Source organism: Phoenix dactylifera, unplaced genomic scaffold (assembly GCF_009389715.1).
Source record: "Phoenix dactylifera cultivar Barhee BC4 unplaced genomic scaffold, palm_55x_up_171113_PBpolish2nd_filt_p 000409F, whole genome shotgun sequence".
Classification (NCBI taxonomy): domain Eukaryota; kingdom Viridiplantae; phylum Streptophyta; class Magnoliopsida; order Arecales; family Arecaceae; genus Phoenix; species Phoenix dactylifera.
The window spans coordinates 1-22,444 of NW_024067850.1; the positions used below are offsets into that span (position 1 = coordinate 1).

Consider the following 22,444-nt stretch of genomic DNA (forward strand, 5'->3'; position numbering starts at 1 on the left):
CAGGCGGAGAACAACAGAGCCAATAAATGGTGAAAAGCGGCCAGAAGAACACTCACCGACATGAGACAGACACAGCTGGCAGCCCCAATGTCAGAAACCTCCAACTCCCGGACCCGCCGACGGTCCTTCTCCAGCAGCACTGTTTCGATGAGATTTCGGGCGCCATCGGTAGTGAAGGCAGACCCCGATTTCTCCCCAGAGCCGGACGGTGGTTCTGCAGCCTTACCCCTATCCATCGCCTGGGGAAGAGTCCGGCCGATCGCGCTCGGGGCGGGGGTCACCCCAGGAATTGATAGGGTCCCGCTCGGTCGGGGCCTCGGCGCGTCCCTCCTCGAGTCATCAGGAGCCGACCGAGTCGAAGGCCGGGTCGGGGACCGATCACGTCCGACCCGTCCGTCTCGGGCAGGCTCGGATGATACCTCCGGAGTAGCGGCAATCTTACCACCGGAGGGCTGATACAGCGTCAGCTGCCGGTCCGTGCCCACGACGTCTCCCTGATCGGTGGGCCCGGACTCGTCGGTCGGCGTCGGAGGCACCTCCTTACGGGACTTCTTCGCCGGTGGGGCCCCGCTCGAAAGAGCTCGTTTCCTCCTCTGGGCTGCTTCCAGCAGGGACGCCCTACCAACAGCCTTTGTCTTCACCGACCGCATGACGTCGTCGATCTCTGCAAAAAGGACGGGATAGTCGGAGACGGAGAAACCAAAGAAAAGAACGGGACGAAAGAAGGAAAAAAGTCAAGAAAGAATCGGTGGCGGACTCACGGTCGGTGGGGACCGAGCTCAGACCGACATTCACCAAAGTATCCTCGAAAATAAGGCGGGCCACCGGGGGGAGCTGGCCCTCGGCAACCAACCCCTTCAAGGCGGCCAAGCCATCGGACTCCTCCCTTGACAGTCTCGATAGGCCGATCGGAGACTTCATCGGGGTCTCCCAGGTCGCCCTGATTTCCCAAGAGGGATCTGCATCAACAAAAAAGAAGCGCTCCTTCCATTTGTGAATGGAGGTAGGAGCCTCCTTGACAAGGCCGCATCCTCGCCGCGCTGCGAAGCACCACCACCCTTTGTCCTGGGGGTGGCCGCTCAGGCTGTAGAACTCCCAAAAAACATTCAGGGTGGCGGGGATCTCGTGCATACGGCAGAGAACCTGGAAGACCGTCAGGGCCCGCCACGAGTTCGGCACCAGTTGCGTCGGTGCCACTCTTAAACCCCGTAGCACCTGCATGACCAAGTCCGAAGGGGGAAAGCGGAACCCGGCCTGGAGAATGCCCTCATTGATGGCGATCTTCCCTGGAGGAGGATGGGATATCCTCTCCTCAGGCCCCGGGAGCGTGGCGTTGCAGGCCTCGGGAAGGTGGTACCGAGCCACGAGTCTGTCTAAGTCTGTGGCGACCAGCTCCGACTTAATTTGGTCTGCTCTCACTTCGCCCATTCCTAATGGCCAATAAACCTACGGTCAGGACGGGGACAGGAAGGGGGGAAAGACCGGAGCGACTGGAGTACACTAGTATAAGAGGGGAAAGTATGGAGAGCCCTAAGTAGAAGAATGGGGAAAACTCACCGGAAAAGAGGTAAGAACGGCTCCGAGAGCGCCAAAGGAGAAACAAGTGAACAGTCCGACGGCAGCAACAGCTGCGCAAAGGGGAAACTTGAAAATATCTGTAAAGAAGAAGACGGACGGGGAAAGGCCCCCGATTAAATAGGCGGAAAGGCAAGTGACGCCTCGGTGACGCCAGAGGACGCCTGGCTGCCGAAGGGTCGCTCGCGCCCCAAAGGCGAATCGACACCATTAAGGAAGGATGTCCGCCGAAATCCTCAGACTGCCAGGTCAGCAATAACCGCCATACGCCATAAAAAGGGCGGGGAGCTCGAAGCGCGCGCGCCTCTCCGAGGAACGGCGGCAATCCCGAAACATCACTCCCTTCACCTGTTCCCCTTCTGGTTCCAGGCTCGGAAGTGGGGGGCTACTGTTACGGGGGAAATAAGCCGCCATGCCCCACGTGACCGGCACGCGCGCCCAGGAAGACTACGGCTGCCCTTTGATCCAGCAATCCGACCCCGAGTCGGATATCCTCGGCTCCGCAGCCCGACCCCGAGTCGGCTGCCCTTTGATCCAGCGCTCCGACCCCGAGTCGGACGTCCTCGGCTCCGCAGCCCGACCCCGAGTCGGCTGCCCTTTGATCCAGCAATCCGACCCCGAGTCGGATATCCTCGGCTCCGCAGCCCGACCCCGAGTCGGCTGCCCTTTGATCCAGCAATCCGACCCCGAGTCGGATATCCTCGGCTCCGCAGCCCGACCCCGAGTCGGCTGCCCCTTGATCCAGCGCTCCGACCCCGAGTCGGAGATCTCTTGATAACGACAGGCTATTCCCCAGAGGCACGCCGCGGCCTCCTGCTCCACTACTCCCTGCAACGGCTGTATCCGATGCTGCTCCACGATCTCCTGCATCAGCCGTACAAAGCGGAGCCCCACTATGCCCTGACGTGGCCGTACCCGGTGCTGCTCCACGACGCCCTGTAACGGCCATGTCAGTGGCCACACCATCGTGCCCCACGATAACGAACCCCCCTGAGAGACCCCCCAGCCAGGTATATATGCGGCTGGGGGGAGAAAGGGGGGTGAGCAATATCTCCCAGAGCACTCTCTTACTTGCGATTATCACCTCTCCTCCTCCTCCAATCTCCTCTGACTTGACCGTCGGAGGGCCATCACCACCCTGGTGGTGGTGCAAGGCTTGTTTGCAGGTTTCTTGGCGGAAGGTGGAGCGCAACCAACACCAACCAAGACAACTCAGACGGAACCCCGTTCACACCGCAGTGCCAATCGTTCTCGGTTTGGACCACCAGCAACACTCTTAAATAAATAATTTAAGTAATAACATTTTTTCTCCATTCGTTTGTTGGCTATGTATAACCTACTTACATAAACATTATCAATATTGACTATTTCGAATATTAAAATATATTGACATAAGTTAATAAATATTTTTAAATTAATTATACATATATTATAATATATATATTATAAATAAATTTTAGTATATATTGATATATAAATAAATATATTAGTTATTAGTAAATCCTATATTAGACTACTTGATAATTAATAAATATTTGTTAATCATATTAATAATTAATATTATTAATAAGTCTAATATTATATTAAATATATTATTATATATTAATATATTAATATAATTAGTATTAATTGTATAATATACTTAATATAATATTAAAATAATATAATTGAGGGTGTTTCTGTCAAGAAATAAGATATTTTCAGAATATCTCTACTTGTTAATTCCATATGAAAAAATAAATACCAACCTTTTTGTGGTATTTATTTTATCTTCTCTTTTAAAAAAATAGATATATAATTTATTATTTATTATCATATTTTTTATCTAATTTTGTACTAAATATGATAATTTGATATAATATTTATTTTTCTGAAGCAGATTATCTCCAACTAAATGGCTCCCAAAGAAATTTGCCTAATAAAAAAAAATAGTAAAACGAGAAACTGCCCGTTTCTTTTCCCCTTTTATTTTGTTTTTTTCCCACCCCAAGTCCCAAATCCCTATTCCCCTGACCCTGCCCTTGCCCTTTCTTCCACCTCCCACCCAATATTTGTTATATTAGATATAGGTATAAAAAATCCGATAAAACCCCCCTTTCTCACCTCCGGTCCTCCCTCGCCTCCTTCCAAGAACCCTCCGCAATCCCCATCAATCTCCAGACTTCTACGAACCCATCGTCCTTCGATCCCTTCTATATGACTTCTTCCCGGCCTTCTCCTTGGTCGCCATGACGCTATGAGACCCGGCCCACTCCCCATGACGCGGCCGAGCCATCCCGGCCAACACATCCCCAATCCCACCCACCCCCGCCGCCGCCCCGACCTCACCCTGCCCCTTCCCCAGCGTGATCTCACGTCCCTCGCCGTCCCCCTCCCCCTCCCTCCTCCCTCTGCGCCCGCCTCCTCCGTCCCCGGCGGCCTCCAGCTTCCCATGGCCACCTCCGCTTGCGCCCAGACCCCGGAACTCGCCGACCTCGAGCGCGTCCGCCGCATCGGCAGCGGCAGCGGCGGCACCGTCTGGATGGTCCGCCACCGCCCCACCGGCCGGATCTACGCCCTCAAGGTAATCTACTGCAACCATGAGGACGCCATCCGCCGCCAGATCTGCCGCGAGATCGAGATCCTCCGCACCGCCGACAACCCCTACGTGGTCCGGTGCCACGGGTGCTACGACCGGGCCGGCGAGATCGAGATCCTCCTCGAGTACATGGACGGCGGCTCCCTCGACGGCCGCCGCATCGCCTCCGAGCCCGTCCTCGCTGACATCGCCCGCCAGGTCCTCTCCGGCCTCGCCTACCTCCACCGTCGCCGGATCGTCCACCGCGACATCAAGCCCTCCAACCTCCTCATCAACGCCGCGCGCCAGGTTAAGATCGCGGACTTCGGGGTCGGCCGGATCCTGGTCCAGACCATGGACCCCTGCAACTCCTCGGTGGGGACGATCGCCTACATGAGCCCCGAGCGGATCAACACCGACCTCAACGAGGGGGTCTACAACGCCTACTCCGGCGATATCTGGAGCTTTGGCCTCAGTATTCTCGAGTTCTATCTTGGCCGGTTCCCGTTCGGGGAGCACCTCAAGCGGCAGGGCGGCGACTGGGCCAGCCTCATGTGCGCCATCTGCTACTCCAACCCGCCGGAGGCGCCGTCCACCGCCTCGCCGGAGTTCCGGAGCTTCATCGCCTGCTGCCTCCAGACGGAGCCCCGCCGCCGGCTCACCGCCACCGAGCTCCTCCGCCACCCCTTCATCACCCGGACTCAGCCCCCCGTCGCCGACATCGCTGTCTCCACCGTATAATTTCACACCACTGACCTAAAATTGGTGGCCTTTTTTCTTTTTTCCTTCTCATGAAAAAAAAAAATCCCTTTACAGGGCGGAGTGCGGATAAGGAAAGATGGAGGGTGGGCAGTGGAAAGTGTGTTTTTTTTTCAAAAAAAGAAACTCCTTTTTTAATTATTTTCAGAGGTTTTACCCATACATCGGTGTGACATGGGAGCCGAGATCAAAATGGGACGGTGGTGGTGACCCAGAGCTTTAGTGCGAAGGGAGTGGATGTTAGTGGTAATGTAGGTGTAATGAAATGGCTCATGTTGTAACTTTTTATCTGTTGTTATATGAAAAATTTGAAACAGATTCATCGTACCAATAAAAGGAAGCTGCTTTCCTAAACCATTCAAACCATGTGTTGTGCACACATGGTTGGTTTAAAATTCAGTCTCGGTGTATGTGTTACATCAGAAAATTCAAAGGATTCCAGAGGGATCGAGATTTTTCAATATTTCAGACATTTTTTTCTTCAGACCTATATATCGAAATCTTGTTAATACAATAAGATTAAAAATGGTAGGTAATCTTTTCTCACACCTATAACCTGATATATATGTTTAGAAACCTTGAAACCGAGATCTCGAACACAACAATCTTGGACATGCACGATTAATTTTGTGGATGACTATTATTTGATATCAATTTTCACAGGATATATTCAACAAAAACAAACATGTAAGCGTGGCTGAATGTACTTGTTCTTTTGTTTATGAATTTAAACAGAACTTGATGGATGAAGGCTACGATCTCAGAGTAGTACTTTATTTATGATATGGTGTCAAGGTTTAATATCCTAATTGGTGGGCTTGCATTGCAGTTTAATTACTAATGTATTTACTTTAATTCTGTCCTAATAGAGATAGCTTAAAGATATAAAGAGCAGTTAGTTTACTAGCTGTTAAAAAATCATAACATCAAATAAAGTAATTAGCGAAGAGGAAAGTATCTTCTTTTGAAGCATAAGCATTCGTAGACAGTTGGTGAGAGAAATAGAATGAATTTATGCAACCCAAAGTGGCAGGTAGGACTAGGATTGAGGTATTTGTCGACGTATCTTGGCACATTCGATGCATGTCATTGTTCACAAATCAACCTTTCACACCCACACATGTCATGCAACGACATGCAAAGACTTTCGCACTACAATATGCAAAATAAAAAAAGAGAAAAAGAAAGAAATAATTAGAACCTATACGCACCCAAGTCAATATAAAAGCCCATGTTTCTTGTGCTGATTTCGATATGCGACTTCCTGGAACTGCATTTGTGCGTAATGGTACTTGCCATATATATATAGGTGCATGACGAAACATTTAATTAGATCAGTGCTCCCTGAGACTTTAGCCTATTTTGGGAGAACGAGGGCTCTTGTTACCATGGAAAAAAGAGGCTGCGCGTCCGCCGTCAAGGGAATATTTGACGGCAACTTCAGTTTGCTTTGCCTGAGTCATCTGAAAACAAAGACGCTTAATTTGATTCCCACCCTGCAATGTGGAAGCCCTCGACATGCGTTTCTCACCCAATCTATGAGGTAATAGAGTATGATCCTTGAAGTTGGGACCATTCACATGCATCCAGTTCACCCTCTTTCTCTCTTTCTCCCTTTATATATATATACTGAAAATAGGTGCTTAATACAATTCGAGTACGCACAAATTTAATAAAATAAATAAACAGCAAGTCTCGGAGTGCTCTCAGCAACTCCTTTTTAGCCCACAGAGTACCTCCAAAGTGACAGATCACATAAAAAGTTACCCAGTCCGTGATCCCGTTGGCTTTTCTAAATATAGAATTGTGAGCTGGGGTATCTAGGGGCCAAGGCAAGTTACTTTTAAGGCAAAAGAATTAACAAGTCAAGAGAATATATTCAACAAGTATATCATAGCACATATAAAAAAGCTCTGAGGTGGTTGCTTTATTTATTGATTGCTATATTCCATGGTCCTACATCCACCTAGATCATTTGACTTGGCGAGGAAGTTTCCAAATGTCAAGCACAACGTCCTTTTCTCCAGTATTTACCCGTGAGAGAAGTACATCTTAACTTAATCCTTTTTGCATATGCCATCTTCACGTAGCTAATAAGTTAGGGGGTAAATAGCAATGACCATTGGCTGCCCTAAGTCGTCAGCTTGGCCCTGCGCTAAATTTTGAATATGGTTGGCCGAGATTTGACTCATTGATGTCCACCATCTATAGAAGCATCTTCCTTGCATTGAGCTCTTGTAGAAGTTTTCATTTGACCGAAGGGGATGTTTAGGTCTCGAAGACTTTTAAAGTCAGGATTATGACGTCTTGGCATTTGAATTTTCGCCCTTATGTTTCTGTCTTTTTATTTCTAATTTCCAAGCTATCTTTGACAATCTTCATTCCTCTATGTCAATTATAGAGCAACTATCATATTCAAGCAAGTCTTTTATATCCATGCTCCAGTTCATAAATTGCTATTATAGACAATCTTCATTCCTCTATGTTTTCCACCTTCGGTTTGATAAATTATATCACCTTAAATGTGGAAAGCAAAGCAAGTCATGTGAGGAGAAAAAAATTGTTCCTAGATTCGATTTATACAAGCACTTATGGGGGTTAACTACATTCACAGTGTTGGTGTTTTCTATTCTCATAAATTCAATTACCACTTGATCAAAGGTAAGGCCCACCGGCCATTCAGTGGCATTACTGCTATAACATCCTGTTTGGAACTTTGGATATAAGAGCCAAACGTTGCCTCATTATGTATGGGGCAGGATTGGCAATGCAAGTTCAAAAATGGAATTAGAATATAACACACTAGCGGAGTTTTTTTTTTTTTTTTTTTGAGTTACTAAAACATTTTTGTGGATATAAACATGCAAATTAATATTAGTAGAACTCATGTTTTGCCCATGTTGGCCTATGTTTTGAGAGCTAGAATGTTGGATTACATCTTCCTGATTTCTGTGAAGCACCTATTTTATTATAATCATAAATTTTGGAATAATTCAAGAAAGACTTGAACCAAAGCTACTGGTGGTAGCTTCGATCAATACTTCAGAGGTTGGGCATGAGATGAATTTGAACTGAACTTGAGCTAGTGGTTTGTAAGCCCTATATCTTCGCATCACCTTGTCTTCATCTTAAACGCTCATGACATATATCTGGGTAATATTCAGATAATTCAATAAAAACAGATATTTTATTCCAGTCAATGCCCAATAAGCAATTCTTTCCCTTCAAAAAAAAAAAAAAAGTGAAATTCTTTGATCGATATAATAACTAAATTCCAAAGAAAACCTTTTCGACAAGGCTCAGGTTTCCTGAAGCTCCTCGTATCCCTGTGGTTCCACGGTTCCATTTGACTTTTCTTTCGCATTCCGTCTTCGCCCTTCAATTTTATTATTATTATTATTATGAGTACGGATACAAATAATAAGTTTCAAATTGCTCTAGGCAACTCTGCCTCCCAATCTATAAAGTATTATGGAGTCATTTGGCTTCTCTGAATACATGTTTAGCATGAAAGGTCACTCAGCCGTCGCCCAATATCCGGGGGGTGTCCCAGCTCGCCCAAATATATATACTCATTAATTCCTTCTCTTCCTCCCTTCCCTCTCGTTTGGTCACCAGCACATCATCTCTCTTATGTTATGGCTCTATCTCAACCTTCAGTAAGCGAAACTAGGCACTACCATACCATCTTTCTAACCACAACATGTGATCAATCTTTCTTTTAGCAGCACAATGTGCATCCTCACTGTTCGAAGAAATGCCCAACTGACTCTGTTTGTCATTGCTATCTTGTATTCATGCAAAAATTTTGGACTTTATTCGTCAACGACTGATGCCGCTTTGAACCCCTGCTAGTATTTGGATTCAATTATAATTTTCTTAAACTAGGACATTATCTTATGCCATCAGTTAACTTGATTCTTTTCTCCATACTTCAAGGCACTGAAGTGGCGTGCTTGAAATTTACTTCGCTAGTTTACTAATCTTTTCCTCCTCTTTCTCTCTTATATTCTCTTTTTCCTGGATGGTATCATAATTCCACCCAACTTTCATGATGTGTTGCAGTAACTAATTATGAGACAACGACTTGCTAGTGCATGTTGTTTTTAGTAGGTGAATGCCACGTTACTCATTTTATCTATATTCCTTTGGTGTGTTTTATATCGTTTTACTTTCTTTATATTCTTCCTCCTTTTCTTTTAATAAAGTCTTGGGTGGCTTTTGCCTCCCTTAGTATCAAAAAAATATTCTTCCTCTTTGTGTAGTACCTTCTGAACTTCTATTAATGTTACACCATTATTTGATATCTTGATGACATAATGGAGTCTCCATAGTTTGACAGGGATATACTAAATTATATGTTTGAAGTGGCTCTGGAAATGGAAAAGGTTGAGAACAACTCATCTAGGAGTAGATATTGAGGGGCTTTCTGTTGGCTATTCGATTTTATGAACCATGAACATGGACTAGACTTTCCTTTGGATCTGCCATGAATGGTTCGGTGCAGAAGTTCTGGCAACAGAAAATGCTTGGGAAGGTACCAAGCTTATCCTGCAGTTCAGAGTATCATAGGTTACTGACTAATTTGATTGATAAGCAAACCTGTATTTCAGATACCATAAGAACTGTTGAAGGTCAGGCAGATATAACTGCACAGAGAGATTTTGAAAGTGGAGCTACTAAAAGAAGCAACTTCTACGGCTGGCATTTCTACAATATATTCCAGGGATGGTCCTGGAAAGCACCGAACTCAGGTATAAATAGAGGTTACCTAATTGTTCCGCATGGAGGCTATTTTTAGTAAACAAAGGTTGTTGTTTGCACTTTTCCCTGCCTACTTGTGTTTGTAGATAATTGATCTTTAACCTTTTTTCCTATATAGGATGCTTGTCCTGCATCATTGAAAAAAAAAGGAAAATGTGTATGATGACCAAGAAATTGCCTTATAAATGTGAAAATAATTGTTTAGGCTTAGAAAGGCTTAGAAAGTTATCATGAGAATAGAATAAGCTAATGCAGAAATACATAACTTCATTATTTAGTTAAGAAATTTGGTTGCAATAAGCTCTTAAGAGCTATGCACATAGATGAAGAAAATCGAAATAATATTTGGTTTTGTGTTCATAACTAGGGCTTGTATCATTTAGATTCATTATTTGGAAGTTAAGGTTGTCACATGATCCATTAATTTAAACAAGCAAGCTTTATTGTAGATTCACCGTATTGATAGATGGACCTTGAACATGCATTACGCCTTGAAGTTAGGTTGTCTAAAGTTGTTTTAAGCCTATTCATCCTTTATGCAAAGATGTTAATGAACATTTATGAGGTTTGTCATCTTGGATATTCAGTGCTAGGTGTTTGGTTCCATGATGTAGTGGAACATATAGGGCTTCTGGTCTTGGACTGAATTGAAGGTGCTAGATTATATGCTCCTTGATGCAGAGGATCTTGTTACGTTGCATTGTTATGGATGGAGGCATATGCATCTTGCCTCGGTATGATGAAATAGTTTGTCGTACAGCGAATGAAGAAGCCTTTGAGAAAACACACTGTCAAGAATAATCCAAGCATATGCATTTTGGATGTTGGCATCGCCTCACTAGCATGGAAGTAGCTATAGGTTGATCAAGAAAAACATCACAGATGCTGGTAGGACAGCATGCGACAGGAGTCAAAAATGTTGGTATTTGTGCTCATACTGTTGCTTAGTTTTTTGATTTCCTCATCTAATCATAATAGCATGGGGTGTGGGACTTGGAAGCCATTTGGCATAAAATTTAAGAAGGAAGGAGGCGTATGAAGTGTTTGTTTTGGTTGTTTCCTCTGGAATCATATGACTGGATCAATAACAATGATTAATTAAGGAGCTGAAGCTTCTAGATACTCATGTTGATTAAGAGCAGGATTCTATTGTTGCTTCAACACCCTAAGTAGGAGATTTCAGCAATGAGTGCATTGATCATTTCCCCCTTTTTGGGTGGAAAAGAAAGGATGGGGGAAAGATCTGCAGCTTAATTTTGTTTAGACTCAAAAGGGACACCAGAAATTAGAGAGGTTGGTGGAAGGGATGGTCCATGAATGATTACACGAGGTTTAGGAGGGATTGGAAGGAATTGAGTCTGTTAATTCTTTTCTCTCTTATTCAGAAAGAGCCAACCACCATTTTTTAAGCAAGTCAAGGACATAGACAGATTTCAACAACCAAACAGGCCTTCTCTAGGAAGATTTTCTCTTTATGATGATCAACTTGCTCTTTAAAAAGTTTTCAATTCTTGAAAACCAACAGAAGACCACAGAAAATTGTTTCCAGTTTTGAGTTCGACTTGTTTCCAATAAACCATGTGCGCCAAACTTTAATGTGGAGTCCAGAAAGATATATCACCATTTTGTGGCGACAGTTCATTTGTATTTACGTGGATGGACTTAAATAGACTTTATAGGCTAATTGAGGCTAGGAATGGTCTGTTTGACCCAAATGCATCAAAGCCTACATATTTGATTCTTTTCTAGATTAAATGTAAACTATAGTCCCACCAAATTCATAGTAAAGCTCCAAATTCAAACAATTGAGGCCACCAAGTTGGCCGGCGGACGAACAAAAATACACCTATTCTTATATTTGAGTAATAATCTAAAATTTATGCAATAAATGCAGACATAAATATTTCATATTCAAAAGAGTTTATTAATATGTATGTAGCTACTTATTACATCATGCTTTGCCTCATTACTTGTTGAAATATTCATATCTCACTACTCTTTTTCAATGCTTGTTTTCTCCCTACATTCCACTGCTTGTTTTCCCTATGTCTAGGCTAACGTATGTTCCCATATGGTCTAGTTGAACTGTGTCATCATCTTTCTACAAGCTTACAGTTACTTTTAGATTTCCACAGGTGTGATTTATTTCTGAACTCTTGAGCTAGCCCCTCTTTTACTGTCTTTCTTATCTGATCTTATAGGACCTTATTGCAAGTGTTCGACTTTACAATGCCAGACTAGTTACATCTGTCTACATGCTTACAGTTGCTTTTACATTTGTATTACCAGGGAAGGGGTTATTTAGCTTCGGCACTCTTAAGCTAGCCCTTATTTTACCTCTTCTTCCTTCTTAAGCCATCTTCTTTAAGCAAAATAAGAATTGGTCTCACATCAACATGGTCTCTCTCCATTATCTTGCTTCATATTTTGTCCTTATAATCAACATACATTCTATTTGTAAATGCATCCATGGTCGTTGCTAGAAACTTATGTGCATCCATGGATATTGGTTCCTCATCCTTGTTTGTGCAGACTTTATTGGATGTGTGCACAATCAAAAGAGAGGGAGAGGCAGAAGTTACACTTGGCTTGGTTGGAAATCTTGCTGATGGGAGGACTGTTGGATCGCTGGCTTATCTAATTGCCAAGCACTGAACATAAAGATATAATTTGTCTCACCCGATGTTGTAAAGATGAAGGTATAAATTTCTTCATTATACTGCTGACAAGTATTTCTGAACTGAAGTTTTACCTCCTACTTTGAGCAACCTATCATTCCTTTTTCATTGGCCTCCTTTCCATTGTTATCAGTGGTGAAGACAATGGTGTGCTGAGTCTCAACAATCATCATCTTGAGGATGATATAAAAGACTACTTTGCATCTATGGTTGTCGAATGGGAAGAAAGCACTAATCTCTTGGAAGTGGCTTCAAATTAAAATGCAGTGTTGTTTATCAGACATGTATTCGAAGAGAGAGATTTGGTGAGAGCATAGACCTATATGAAGCTGCTCATGTGAAGCACATAGTGCACAGATATCGGATGTGCTGCTAAAGCATGCTATTATCATGCATCTTCTTCCAAGGCTTGATGAGATAAATATTTGTGCAGTTTTCTGAGACTTTTTTGTCTTTTTTTGTGGATATTCTATTATGCAATCACTTTTGATCCTGCTCCCAAGTCTGAACTACTGACCGTCATGTGTTTGCTGGTTAAATATTTTCTTCTATTAGCCCATGAATTAAATTTCTCAATACGTGAACCCGTTGATTCTGTCTAAAGAAATGAGACGTTCAGCAGATAGCAGTGAAAGTGGATAGTGACTCCAGAGCTGCATATATTTTTTTAGCCCAAATGTGGTTGATTGTTAAAAGATAATAAAGAGACACCACTTTGAAGGTTCTGCTTGAACTAGAAATTTTTGAAGTTCTACTGAAAATAGAGTGTTGATTTGTTATCTTTTTCCCTTCCTCTCTGGCCTACTAGTTATCTTTACCATATCAATAAGAGATGATGAGGTTTAAATCAGCTTTGCACGCCTGAGTTTGACCAATTTGACTTGAACATGATACGACCTATCTTGAACTTGTGCCTGATCAACTTCAAATTTATCATGAGTTTCATATTGTGGACCAGTTGGAATCAATAGATTAAGGTTGAGTTTGTGTTTAAAGAATTTGGATTATCTTGTGGCTGAGAAGATTAACATTTTTGTTTATTCCTTTATTTTTTCTAAAACATGTAGTTTCTCGATGAATCACTATTGAAGACTACCTACCTGGCGGCCTATCATTTCGTCTAAAATTTTCTCTTGTGCTAGACTTTTCTCCTGTGCATAACGGACGCCTTGAAGGATTCTTTCAATTAAAATAGACCATTGAAGAGAAACAGACCACCAGTAGGTAAGCTTGGGCTAAGGACATCACTTAAACACGCGCGCATACAGACAAAAAAACAAGAGTTTGTGCATTAATTAGCCATCTCTATACGTTGCTGGGGTCCCAAAACTTGGCGATCACGGCTTTAGATCCCTTCCTCCCGATCCTTCGTTCCACGTACCTCCCAAACCCCAAATTTCTGAGGTCACGCTGTGTACCTTTACATGAGTTAGCTTCCAATTTATTCTGGCTACAAAGCTACCCCGGTCCTGTCCCACCACTTGCTCTCCTTATCACAACGTAGGATCAAATTTATTCCTTCTGATTCCTGGTAATATTGTGAGGATTCGTTAGGATGCGTGTTTAATTCTTCATCCGTTATGCATGAGATAAATCTTAGATATTTATATAAGCCAAAAAAATATAAATAATACATTCTGACTAATATTTTTGTGTAAGATCATAGGTTATGACAAATGACCTTTTACGCAAACATCTTGGAGGCAAACTTATGCCTTCTGAGAATGGTTAATTGAAGGTGGGAGCCTCTCATAATTGTACCTCTCCTCATGGTTCGAGGAGATGCGTTGTTTGGCTCCTGCATTGTCTCTCAAGATTTCGCATAGGTACCGAGTAATCTCAGGATAGTTTAAGGGTGTGGCTTATTAAGTAATCTCAAGCTTTCGTGTGGTTCAGAAAAGATAAATCAAAGTTTGACACAGTTTAATTTGGACCAAATCTGGTCCTTAATAAGGAACTCACAAGGATTCATAATCATAGTTGTGTTTGATTGAACTAACCTGAGGAGGTAATTATTCAATTAGATATCAAGAAAATAAATAGAGGGTTTTGATCTAATTTTTCTGGCTAAGAGCTGTTGCTGCAGGATTAGAGCATGGGTTGGACTTCCAAATTAAACGCCTAAGTCCACATTGAAATTGGGATCGAATCACCAAAATGGGTAGATTCTAGGTCAATTTTATAACACTACATATGCAAAGTAAAGCTCATTTTCCTAGAGCAAGAGCTACGAATTAATTATCGTAGAAACGATTTATTTATAATTAATACCTGCATTTAAATAATTGACAAACCAAGGCTCGCGGCTATGGACTCTAGTTTCGGACTTGGGCTTAAAAAATGAGCCCATAAAATTTTAGACCGGACTGCGCTCTGCCTTGTTGCAGTCCAGTCCACGTCCGAAAATAGGCCCACTTCATCCCACTTGTTCTCCTCTCTTTCCCATTCTCTCCCCTCTCCTCTAACTCTCCTCTCTGTCCCCCGTTCCTCCCTTCCAATCTCTCTTCCCCTCTCTCTCCCCCCCTCAGTCTCTGTTTTTAAATCTATCTTTCCTCTCTTTCTTTCACGCTCTCTCTTTTCCCTCTCTCTCGTTTTGCGTTGAAGCAGCAGCTCGGGCCTGAATCTGGGCTGGTCTAATCAAGCTTCGGCTCGGGCTAGAATCTTTTGAAGAAGATTTGGGACCTCGGCCTGGTCCAGAGCCTGATTTTTTTTCCCTCCCCCCCAAGCCCAATCCGAGCAGCTTGGAAACCTAATGTGACCTGGCCCTGCTCCAGCCCTACACATCACTCATAACGATAATATTACCAAGTGCACCAAAGCCTTTGAGATCGGCACGACTTTTTAAAATTCTAGAAGCACCCAAAAGAATTCATACCCAAGGCAGAATTCCTCTCGACGTTAACAGGAACCACCTCCTCGATGCGGTCTTTGAATTGGTTTCCTTCGTGAGGTGCTAAAAAGAAAGGGAAGCAGCGATGCCTCCCACTCAAATCACGTTCCTCCCTCCTCCTCCTCCTTTTTTTTTTTTTTTTTTTTTTTTTTTTTTTTTTTTTTTCTTTTTTTTTTTGGTACACCGGCATCAGTGTCTCACGCATAAGTATAGGTACAGCTCATAAAGTCAGAAAGAAGAATGAAATACATAGAAGACGGCAGCGAAGTGGAAGTATCCCAAACAAAATCTCCAAAGTGATGAGCCGCGAAGGATGCCATCCAGTCTGTCGCACTGTTTGCCTCTATGAAGATATGGGTAGCCCGATGAGAGGCGCACTCCTCCAAAAGCCTACGGTATCATGAATCAGTCGTGACCCGCTAGCCGCACTGCCAGACTCCTAGATCCACTCAATCGTTATGGCTGAGTCCCCCTCCAAAATAATGCGATCAGCACCTAGTACTCTCCTCGCGTAGGAAACACCCTCCCACGCAACTCTGACCTCAGCCCTGACTACAAACTGATCGAAGATCCATCGGCCCCCTGCCACCACAAATGTGGCCTCTGAGTCTCTAATGACAAACCCAGCTCTATCCTATCCATCCTCTCTGACCTGCCATCGAAGTTCATCTTGAGAAAATCAGGAGATGAAGGCTCCTATTTTCTTTTCAACTACATCTCTTCTCCTCCACTCTTTCCCCTCTTCTTCTCTCTCCTTCCTTTTGTGGACGAGAGTACACATTCATGTTATTTGATGTTGAACTTGTTTAATTAAAAACGAACCGCACATTTCTTTGCTCCCCGCGAGATATAACTGGGTAAGAAGTACTAATTCATTTGATCTCGCAGGAGAAGAGAAGCCCTATATATACATATATACATATTCCAGAGGGAGTAAAAACCTGCACCACTTACTTAAGCCTAGAAGGGCATATGGTACGTAAACTAGATACAAGGACCATTGATCTAAGGAGGACAGGTTTCTTGTTGCCAATTCTTCCATGTTGCAGAGTGGCCGCGAGCAATAGGCTATGTGACGATCGTCGGAAAATTCCACCTTGGCCGGACCATTAGGGAGGGCACCTTCACAAAGGTCAAGCTGGCAGCAAGCAACCACCAAGGTGGTAGCTCAGTTGGAACGGGGCGTTTACTTCCAACCAAGTGGTTCCAGGTTCGAAACGTGCGGGCGTCGATTAAATTTGGGGACCGAATGCTCCACGCCTGGACACGGGGTCTGGAAGTGCTACTGGTCGGCTGATAGCCTGGGTGGTGCCAGGTGTGACGTACTCACACGGAGGGTCGGGTCGGGTAACCGAGCCGGCTCACGGGTGGGGAGGGTATAAGTAAAATAGGTCGGCGTGCCCAACACACGACCCGGTTTGCCCGCATCGAACATTCTCCTGGCGGGGTGGGGGGCCCAGTGGGGGCTGCTACGCGGGGTTGGGCTTGTCCCTTCCTCCCCCCTGCTCCCTTTTTTTTTTTTTTAGCAAAAAAAAAAAAGCTGGCAGCAAGCACGGAGACAAATGTTAGTTAATTTTAGGATTCACGTAGCAAGCTATATCAATTCATAATATATATTTTTTTCTAGCATAATTTTGTATCGGTCAGTATTATTTTTTTTATTAGCATGATCTTATTAAAGTGATTTTAGAAATCACCTAACAACTTGTATCAACGGATATTTTTTTTTTTTGTTAGCATGATCCAGCATATATTATTTTTTTTATATTGAGTCTGTACATAAGTATATATAATTTCTGAAATGTACCAAATATACTGAAATAAAAAAATAAAATTATTTTTTTTATTTTTTGCAAATATTTTAACATAATATTAGAACAACTAATCATCTGAAAATACCAAATGCTTCTGGAAAGAATGCAGCCTATTTTTCATTCGTTCCATATCGCAGTCTGCATCAGGTCAAGAGGGAGATCGGTACAATCAGGCTTCTGCATCACCCTAACATAGTAGAGATATACAAGGTCAGCTTCGAGGTTCTTTTGCCGACAGCAGAAATAAGAATGCAAAATGATTTAGGCACGTTGGTTTTGAGTTTTAAAATTTTTAATGGTGTTCAATTAGAACTTCTGATTCAGGTAATTGCGGCAAAGAAGAAGATTTATCTTGCAGTGGAGTATATCTCTGGAGGACAGCTTTCTGATAAGTTGGTAGGTTTTTGCTTGATTGAAGTTTGGGTTTTGGTTGGATTTTGATTGGGCTAATAGTATGCCTTTAATTCTTCTTAGCAGTTCCATCTTAAAAGGTTAGATGAAAGAGGGGCAGGGAAATACTTTCAGCAGTTAATTGATGCAGTGGATTACTGCCATGGCAGAGGTCTCTACCATAGAGGTTTCAAGGTTAGAATCCAACTTATGAACTGGTAATATCTTGCTGCATTTAAGAGTCCCCCCTTTTTTTTCTTTTTGGGAGATTGGATTATTTGACATTGGATTCTTAACAATGTCACCGTAAACAGTCAGAGAATCTGCTAATAGATATTTTGGGCTCACCGTGTTGAGAAAGGTGAGGATAGATCTCTGGTTTCCAATAGACCAGCTTAGGTACTTAATTTATGCAATACTTTGGAGCTAGAAGTTTTCAGATTTTGTTCTGATGATTTTCTTCGTATTGGATGCATTCAGCCAGGAGACTTGCTATCAAGTGCCTGCGGATCGCCAAGTTACGTGGCTCCTGAGGCATGAAATGACGTATTCAAATTTAAAATACCATTAAATAGATGGAAAGTTTGATTTGTTTGGTGCCTTCGTGGCTTGGCGATGGAATAGCTACCGAGATGTGCAACTAAAACTTATGCTGAGCAGGGGTGTATCGGATTGGGTATGAGTGAGATTAAAAATTTATCAATTCGAATTCAATTTATTTATTAAATTTATCAAAATTTTTGATTCATGTGTACTATCTTTCACGTTGTTTCGCGTCAATCATAGATTCTAAATCTTGAACCTTAATAGGAAAAAACATATCTGACAATAAAAGGAAAGGCCCAGAGTTTTATCAATGGATTAGCCAGCCATTCATACCAAGGATTCGCCACACGTAGTTTAAGATTCATTTTTATAGACTGAAATGGCTGTCAATTCAACAGTAGATCTTCTTCTTTTCAGCCTAGGCCTTAGAAAATGTGTAGACGAAGGAGTCCATGAGGAAAAGAAAAGGCTGTGAGCCTGTGATCAATCTTCTCAATTTTATGTCACAGCAATATGGGTCTAATAATATCTCTATTATATGTACGTCTAATAAAACGAGAGTCTATTTGCCCACTATATGTCAATCACATGAGTATGCGTATCCTCATGCAGTTAGTTGGAGAGAACTTAGAAGCATTAGTGTTTGGGGAGAATTTGGAAGATGAATTAATTCCACATTCCAATTATCGCGCAACCAAGCAAAACCTTGTAATAATTAATCAATCAATTGTTTCCTTTAGCCTGATTTCATTTGCCTAATGAAATCATGGTACATAGTCCTTCCCTTCCATGTTCCAAAAATAAAAATTAATCAAAGAATCATTTTATTGATCTAGTTTTGAAAAAATGAGACCTGCATTAATAATAATAACGAACTGCATGATGCAGCCAACTACGACATAGCATGCCCCACCCACCAAGGCCATCTTCTCTTGTGCATGCTACCCACCGTAGCCCTTGCCACATTCAATACATCATCGATGCCACTTGATGCAACGTGGCCATTCAATGGATCACGACTCAGTTAAGAGATAGACGATCGGACTATATTACAACAAAAATAAAATTTTGACGGTTAATTAAATTTTTTTAAATTTTTATGGTGTAAATCTGTTCCAAATTTAGAGGAAAGTTTGAGCAATTTTTTCTTAGAAATTAATGAAACAACTGTTGTCTTGATCCAGTTTAAAACATTACAACTCAATTATTAGAACGAGACAAAAATTGTGAAGATAATAACACCCCCCGCATCGCCCTACCCACGAAGGCCATCTCCTCTTGCACGCGCTACCCACCATAGCCCTTGTCGCATTCAGGAGATGGATCGACGTGGCCTGGGGAGTAGATCCCGCAAGTAATCACCAATGAAAAGCTGCCATCTAAGCAATCAATGGAAGACCAGCAACCCGATCTCTCGCTTAAATAGTCCTCCCAGGTCTCAGCTCCACTTACGACCCCCTCCGGACTCCCCCTAACGGGCGCGCTCCACAGCAAATCGTGTGTCTTCCGCCATGCGGTCCGACGAACGCCGTTGGCTTGACGCCCCGCACGTGGCGCTCCTCGCCTTCCCCTTTGGCACCCACGCTGCCCCGCTCTTCTCCCTCGCCCGCGCCCTCGCCGCCGCCGCCCCCGGCGCCGCCTTCTCCTTCTTCAACTCTGCCCGGTCCAACGCCTCCATCGCTCGCTCCACTGCGGCCGCCGGCCCGGCCCCGGAGAACCTCCGGGTCTACGATGTCGCCGATGGGTGCCCGACGGGCTACGAGATCCCCGCCGACGACCCGGAAGAGGAGGTGCGGGTGTTCCTGGGGTTGACGCCGGCGAACTTTCGGGAGAAGATGGCGGCGGCGGACGGCGGACGGAAGGTCAGCTGCTTGATGAGCGACGCGTTCCTTTGGTTCGCGGAGGAGATGGCGGAGGAGATGGGGGTGCCGTGGGTCCCGCTCTGGACTGGAGGACCCGCAAGCCTCGCGGCCCACCTCCACACCGATCTCCTCCGCCTGACGATCGGAGCAGGGAAGCAAGGTAAACTCCCTCTGTACTTGATCTGTTAATCTCTGCCGCGGTTGAATGGCTGCCTTGTCGGCATGCAGGATTCCAAGTAGGTGCTATCGAACGTTAGAAACGGTACTTAATGGTGCGCCATGCATGAAAGTTTGAAACATAGGCATATGTCGATGCACTCATTCCTACGTCATAATTACTGCGAACCTTATACCTCATTCTGAACCAAAGATTGCCCACGTTTCTTGTTAGACACTTCTTTAGGAACTTATTTGGATGTCAAGCAATCGGTAGTCTAACAAAAAAATACACATTAACAACATTAGTCATATCTATTATATTAGAGGATAGATCTCGATGCAACGATAAGATTGTTTTATTATGATTTAGGTGTCAAAGATTCAAAATATTGAGAGTTTGTTTATACGTAAAGTAAGATTGTGTACGGAGATCCTTCAGAGACATAAAATCTCATGCACTGAAGCATCTTTTATTTTATTTTCTTATTACTTTAGCCTTGCTTCTACTGGAGATAGAAAAATATCATAATCACGACTCTTGTAACAAACAGTGCTATATAGTCCTTTGCATGTTGTCAAAGGTTAGCGTGTGATGGACCAGGTTATGGACGTACCAAACTCAATTTTAGCTCATACTTTACGTTCAAGCTTAATCTAACTCGAAGCTAACGTATGTTTGTCCTGCGCCTGGTGTCAGTTGAATCAAATAGGGATGAAAAAAGTGAGCACGAATTCTCTGTAGCGTGCGCGGTAAAGTATTGGTGAACGGTATTAAATAAGGTAGTCTTACATGTTATGCACAGTGCTTCTGATGGCATTTATCAAGTATTGCACTGTACTCTCTAAGGTGCATGAAGATCGCGGGTCGAAAAAAGTGCCTTAATGGTATATGATTTTGTTTTTTTATAGACTTGGGCTAGCGTTAACAAGTTTCGGCTTGGCCTTTTCAGGCACCTGCCGGAGATGCTCATTCTTTCAGAAAGCCTTTTTAGGAAAAAAAAAAAAAAAAAAAAAGAGCTTGTGACTGTTGTTTCTAATTTCCACAATCTGCTTTATTGTAGTACTATTATTAGTTTCATTAAGTTATTGGTTATAATTAATTATTTATTTATATTTGGATGATTCATGGAGATGTACCCGCCCGGGCGGACGAACACCTAAACTTCGTCCCAGGCCTCTCCTCCCTGCGGGTCCGAGACCTCCCGGAAGGCGTCGTCTTCGGCAACCTCAACTCTGAATTCTCACGCCTCCTCCATAGGATGGCCGACAAGCTTCCCCGCGCTGCTGCCGTCGCCCTAAACACCTTCGCCGGCCTCGACCCCGCCCTCGACGTCGAGTTCGCGGCCCGGTTCAACACCTCCCTTCCGATCGGCCCCCTCAACCTCCTCGCCCCCAGCCCGCCCGAACCGGACCGCCACGCCTGCCTCCCCTGGCTCGACCGCCAAGCCCCCTCCTCCGTGGCCTACGTCAGCTTTGGCACTGTCATATCTTTGCCGACGGCGGAGCTGGCGGAGCTGGCGGCGGGCCTCGAGGCCAGCGGCGCGCCCTTCCTCTGGTCCTTGAAGGACGAGTGCAAGGAGCGGCTCCCGGTCGGGTTCCTAGACCGGACCGGCTCTCGGGGGCTCCTGGTGCCGTGGGCCCCGCAGGTGGAGGTGTTGGGACACGTGGCTGTCGGGGCGTTTGTGACGCACTGCGGGTGGAACTCCGTGGTGGAGAGCCTCGAGGGCGGGGTGCCCATGCTGTGCCGGCCTTTCCTCGGGGATCAGCGGATCAACGCACGTGTGGTGTCGCACGTGTGGAAGATCGGGATCGGCTTCGAGGGCGGCACTCTCACGTGCAGTGGGGTGGAGGAGGCTCTTGACGTGATTCTGAAGACGGAGGAAGGAAAGAGAATGAGGGAGCGAGCGGGCAAGCTAAGAAACAAAGCAGTTCGGGCGATCGATCAGGATGGAAGCTCGGTCCAGAATTTCAAGGCTCTTGTAAGGATTGCCACAGGCAATTAGGGGAGTTTGTTTTGGGACCCATTTGGCAGGAATTTTGACAGTAGAATTTTCAGAAGTAAAATTTTTATATGAAGCTATTTGTTGTTTGATAACTATATTTACAGTGCCGTGAACTTTAATATGTGCTTGGCGAACAAATGGATAAACTACTTTTGATATAATAAAATAATCATAAAAAATATTGCATAGTATTATACAACAAAGCATAATAAAATATAATACGTATTAATATATAAATATATGATATAGCATAATATTATTGTAATGTAATATAATATTATTTTAATATAATTAATATAATATTATATACTATAGAATAATAAATTAACATAATTTGATATTATATAACATAATATATCAATGTATTATGAGATAATGTAATATAACATTATATTTTTAGTAGAATATAATATTTTTATATAAAATATTATAATTATTATCATCATA

The 22,444-nt window shown here is 43.6% G+C and overlaps 2 protein-coding genes, 1 non-coding gene and 1 pseudogene across 3 annotated transcripts; all 4 read left to right on the top strand.

The window, feature by feature from the left end:
- The first annotated feature begins 3,616 nt into the window (after positions 1-3,616).
- LOC103714629 (mitogen-activated protein kinase kinase 4-like) lies at positions 3,617-5,290 on the top strand. Its single transcript, XM_008801954.4, has one exon. The coding sequence runs from the start codon at positions 3,812-3,814 to the stop codon at positions 4,871-4,873; it is 1,062 nt and encodes a 353-aa protein (XP_008800176.1). The 5' UTR covers positions 3,617-3,811; the 3' UTR covers positions 4,874-5,290.
- Positions 5,291-6,145: 855 nt separating this feature from the next.
- LOC103715935 lies at positions 6,146-12,830 on the top strand (annotated as a pseudogene).
- A 4,237-nt stretch (positions 12,831-17,067) lies between these two features.
- Positions 17,068-18,108, top strand: LOC108510672. The gene is made up of 3 exons (XR_003387147.2): positions 17,068-17,247; positions 17,362-17,433; positions 17,515-18,108. It is a non-coding gene; the product is annotated as an uncharacterized LOC108510672 (transcript).
- Positions 18,109-19,437: 1,329 nt separating this feature from the next.
- On the top strand, positions 19,438-22,092 carry LOC103715944 (anthocyanidin 3-O-glucosyltransferase 7-like). Its single transcript, XM_008803747.3, has 2 exons — positions 19,438-19,995; positions 21,126-22,092. The coding sequence occupies exons 1-2, from the start codon at positions 19,485-19,487 to the stop codon at positions 21,995-21,997; spliced, it is 1,383 nt and encodes a 460-aa protein (XP_008801969.1). The 5' UTR covers positions 19,438-19,484; the 3' UTR covers positions 21,998-22,092.
- The last annotated feature ends 352 nt before the right edge of the window (positions 22,093-22,444 follow it).

Coding starts and splice junctions, on each gene's coding strand:
- LOC103715944 (XM_008803747.3), top strand. CDS start 19,485: ATGCGGTCCGACGAACGCCGTTGGCTTGACGCCCCGCACGTGGCGCTC. Junction 19,996..21,125: donor GATCGGAGCAGGGAAGCAAG/GTAAACTCCCTC, acceptor TGATTCATGGAG/ATGTACCCGCCCGGGCGGAC.
- LOC103714629 (XM_008801954.4), top strand. CDS start 3,812: ATGAGACCCGGCCCACTCCCCATGACGCGGCCGAGCCATCCCGGCCAA.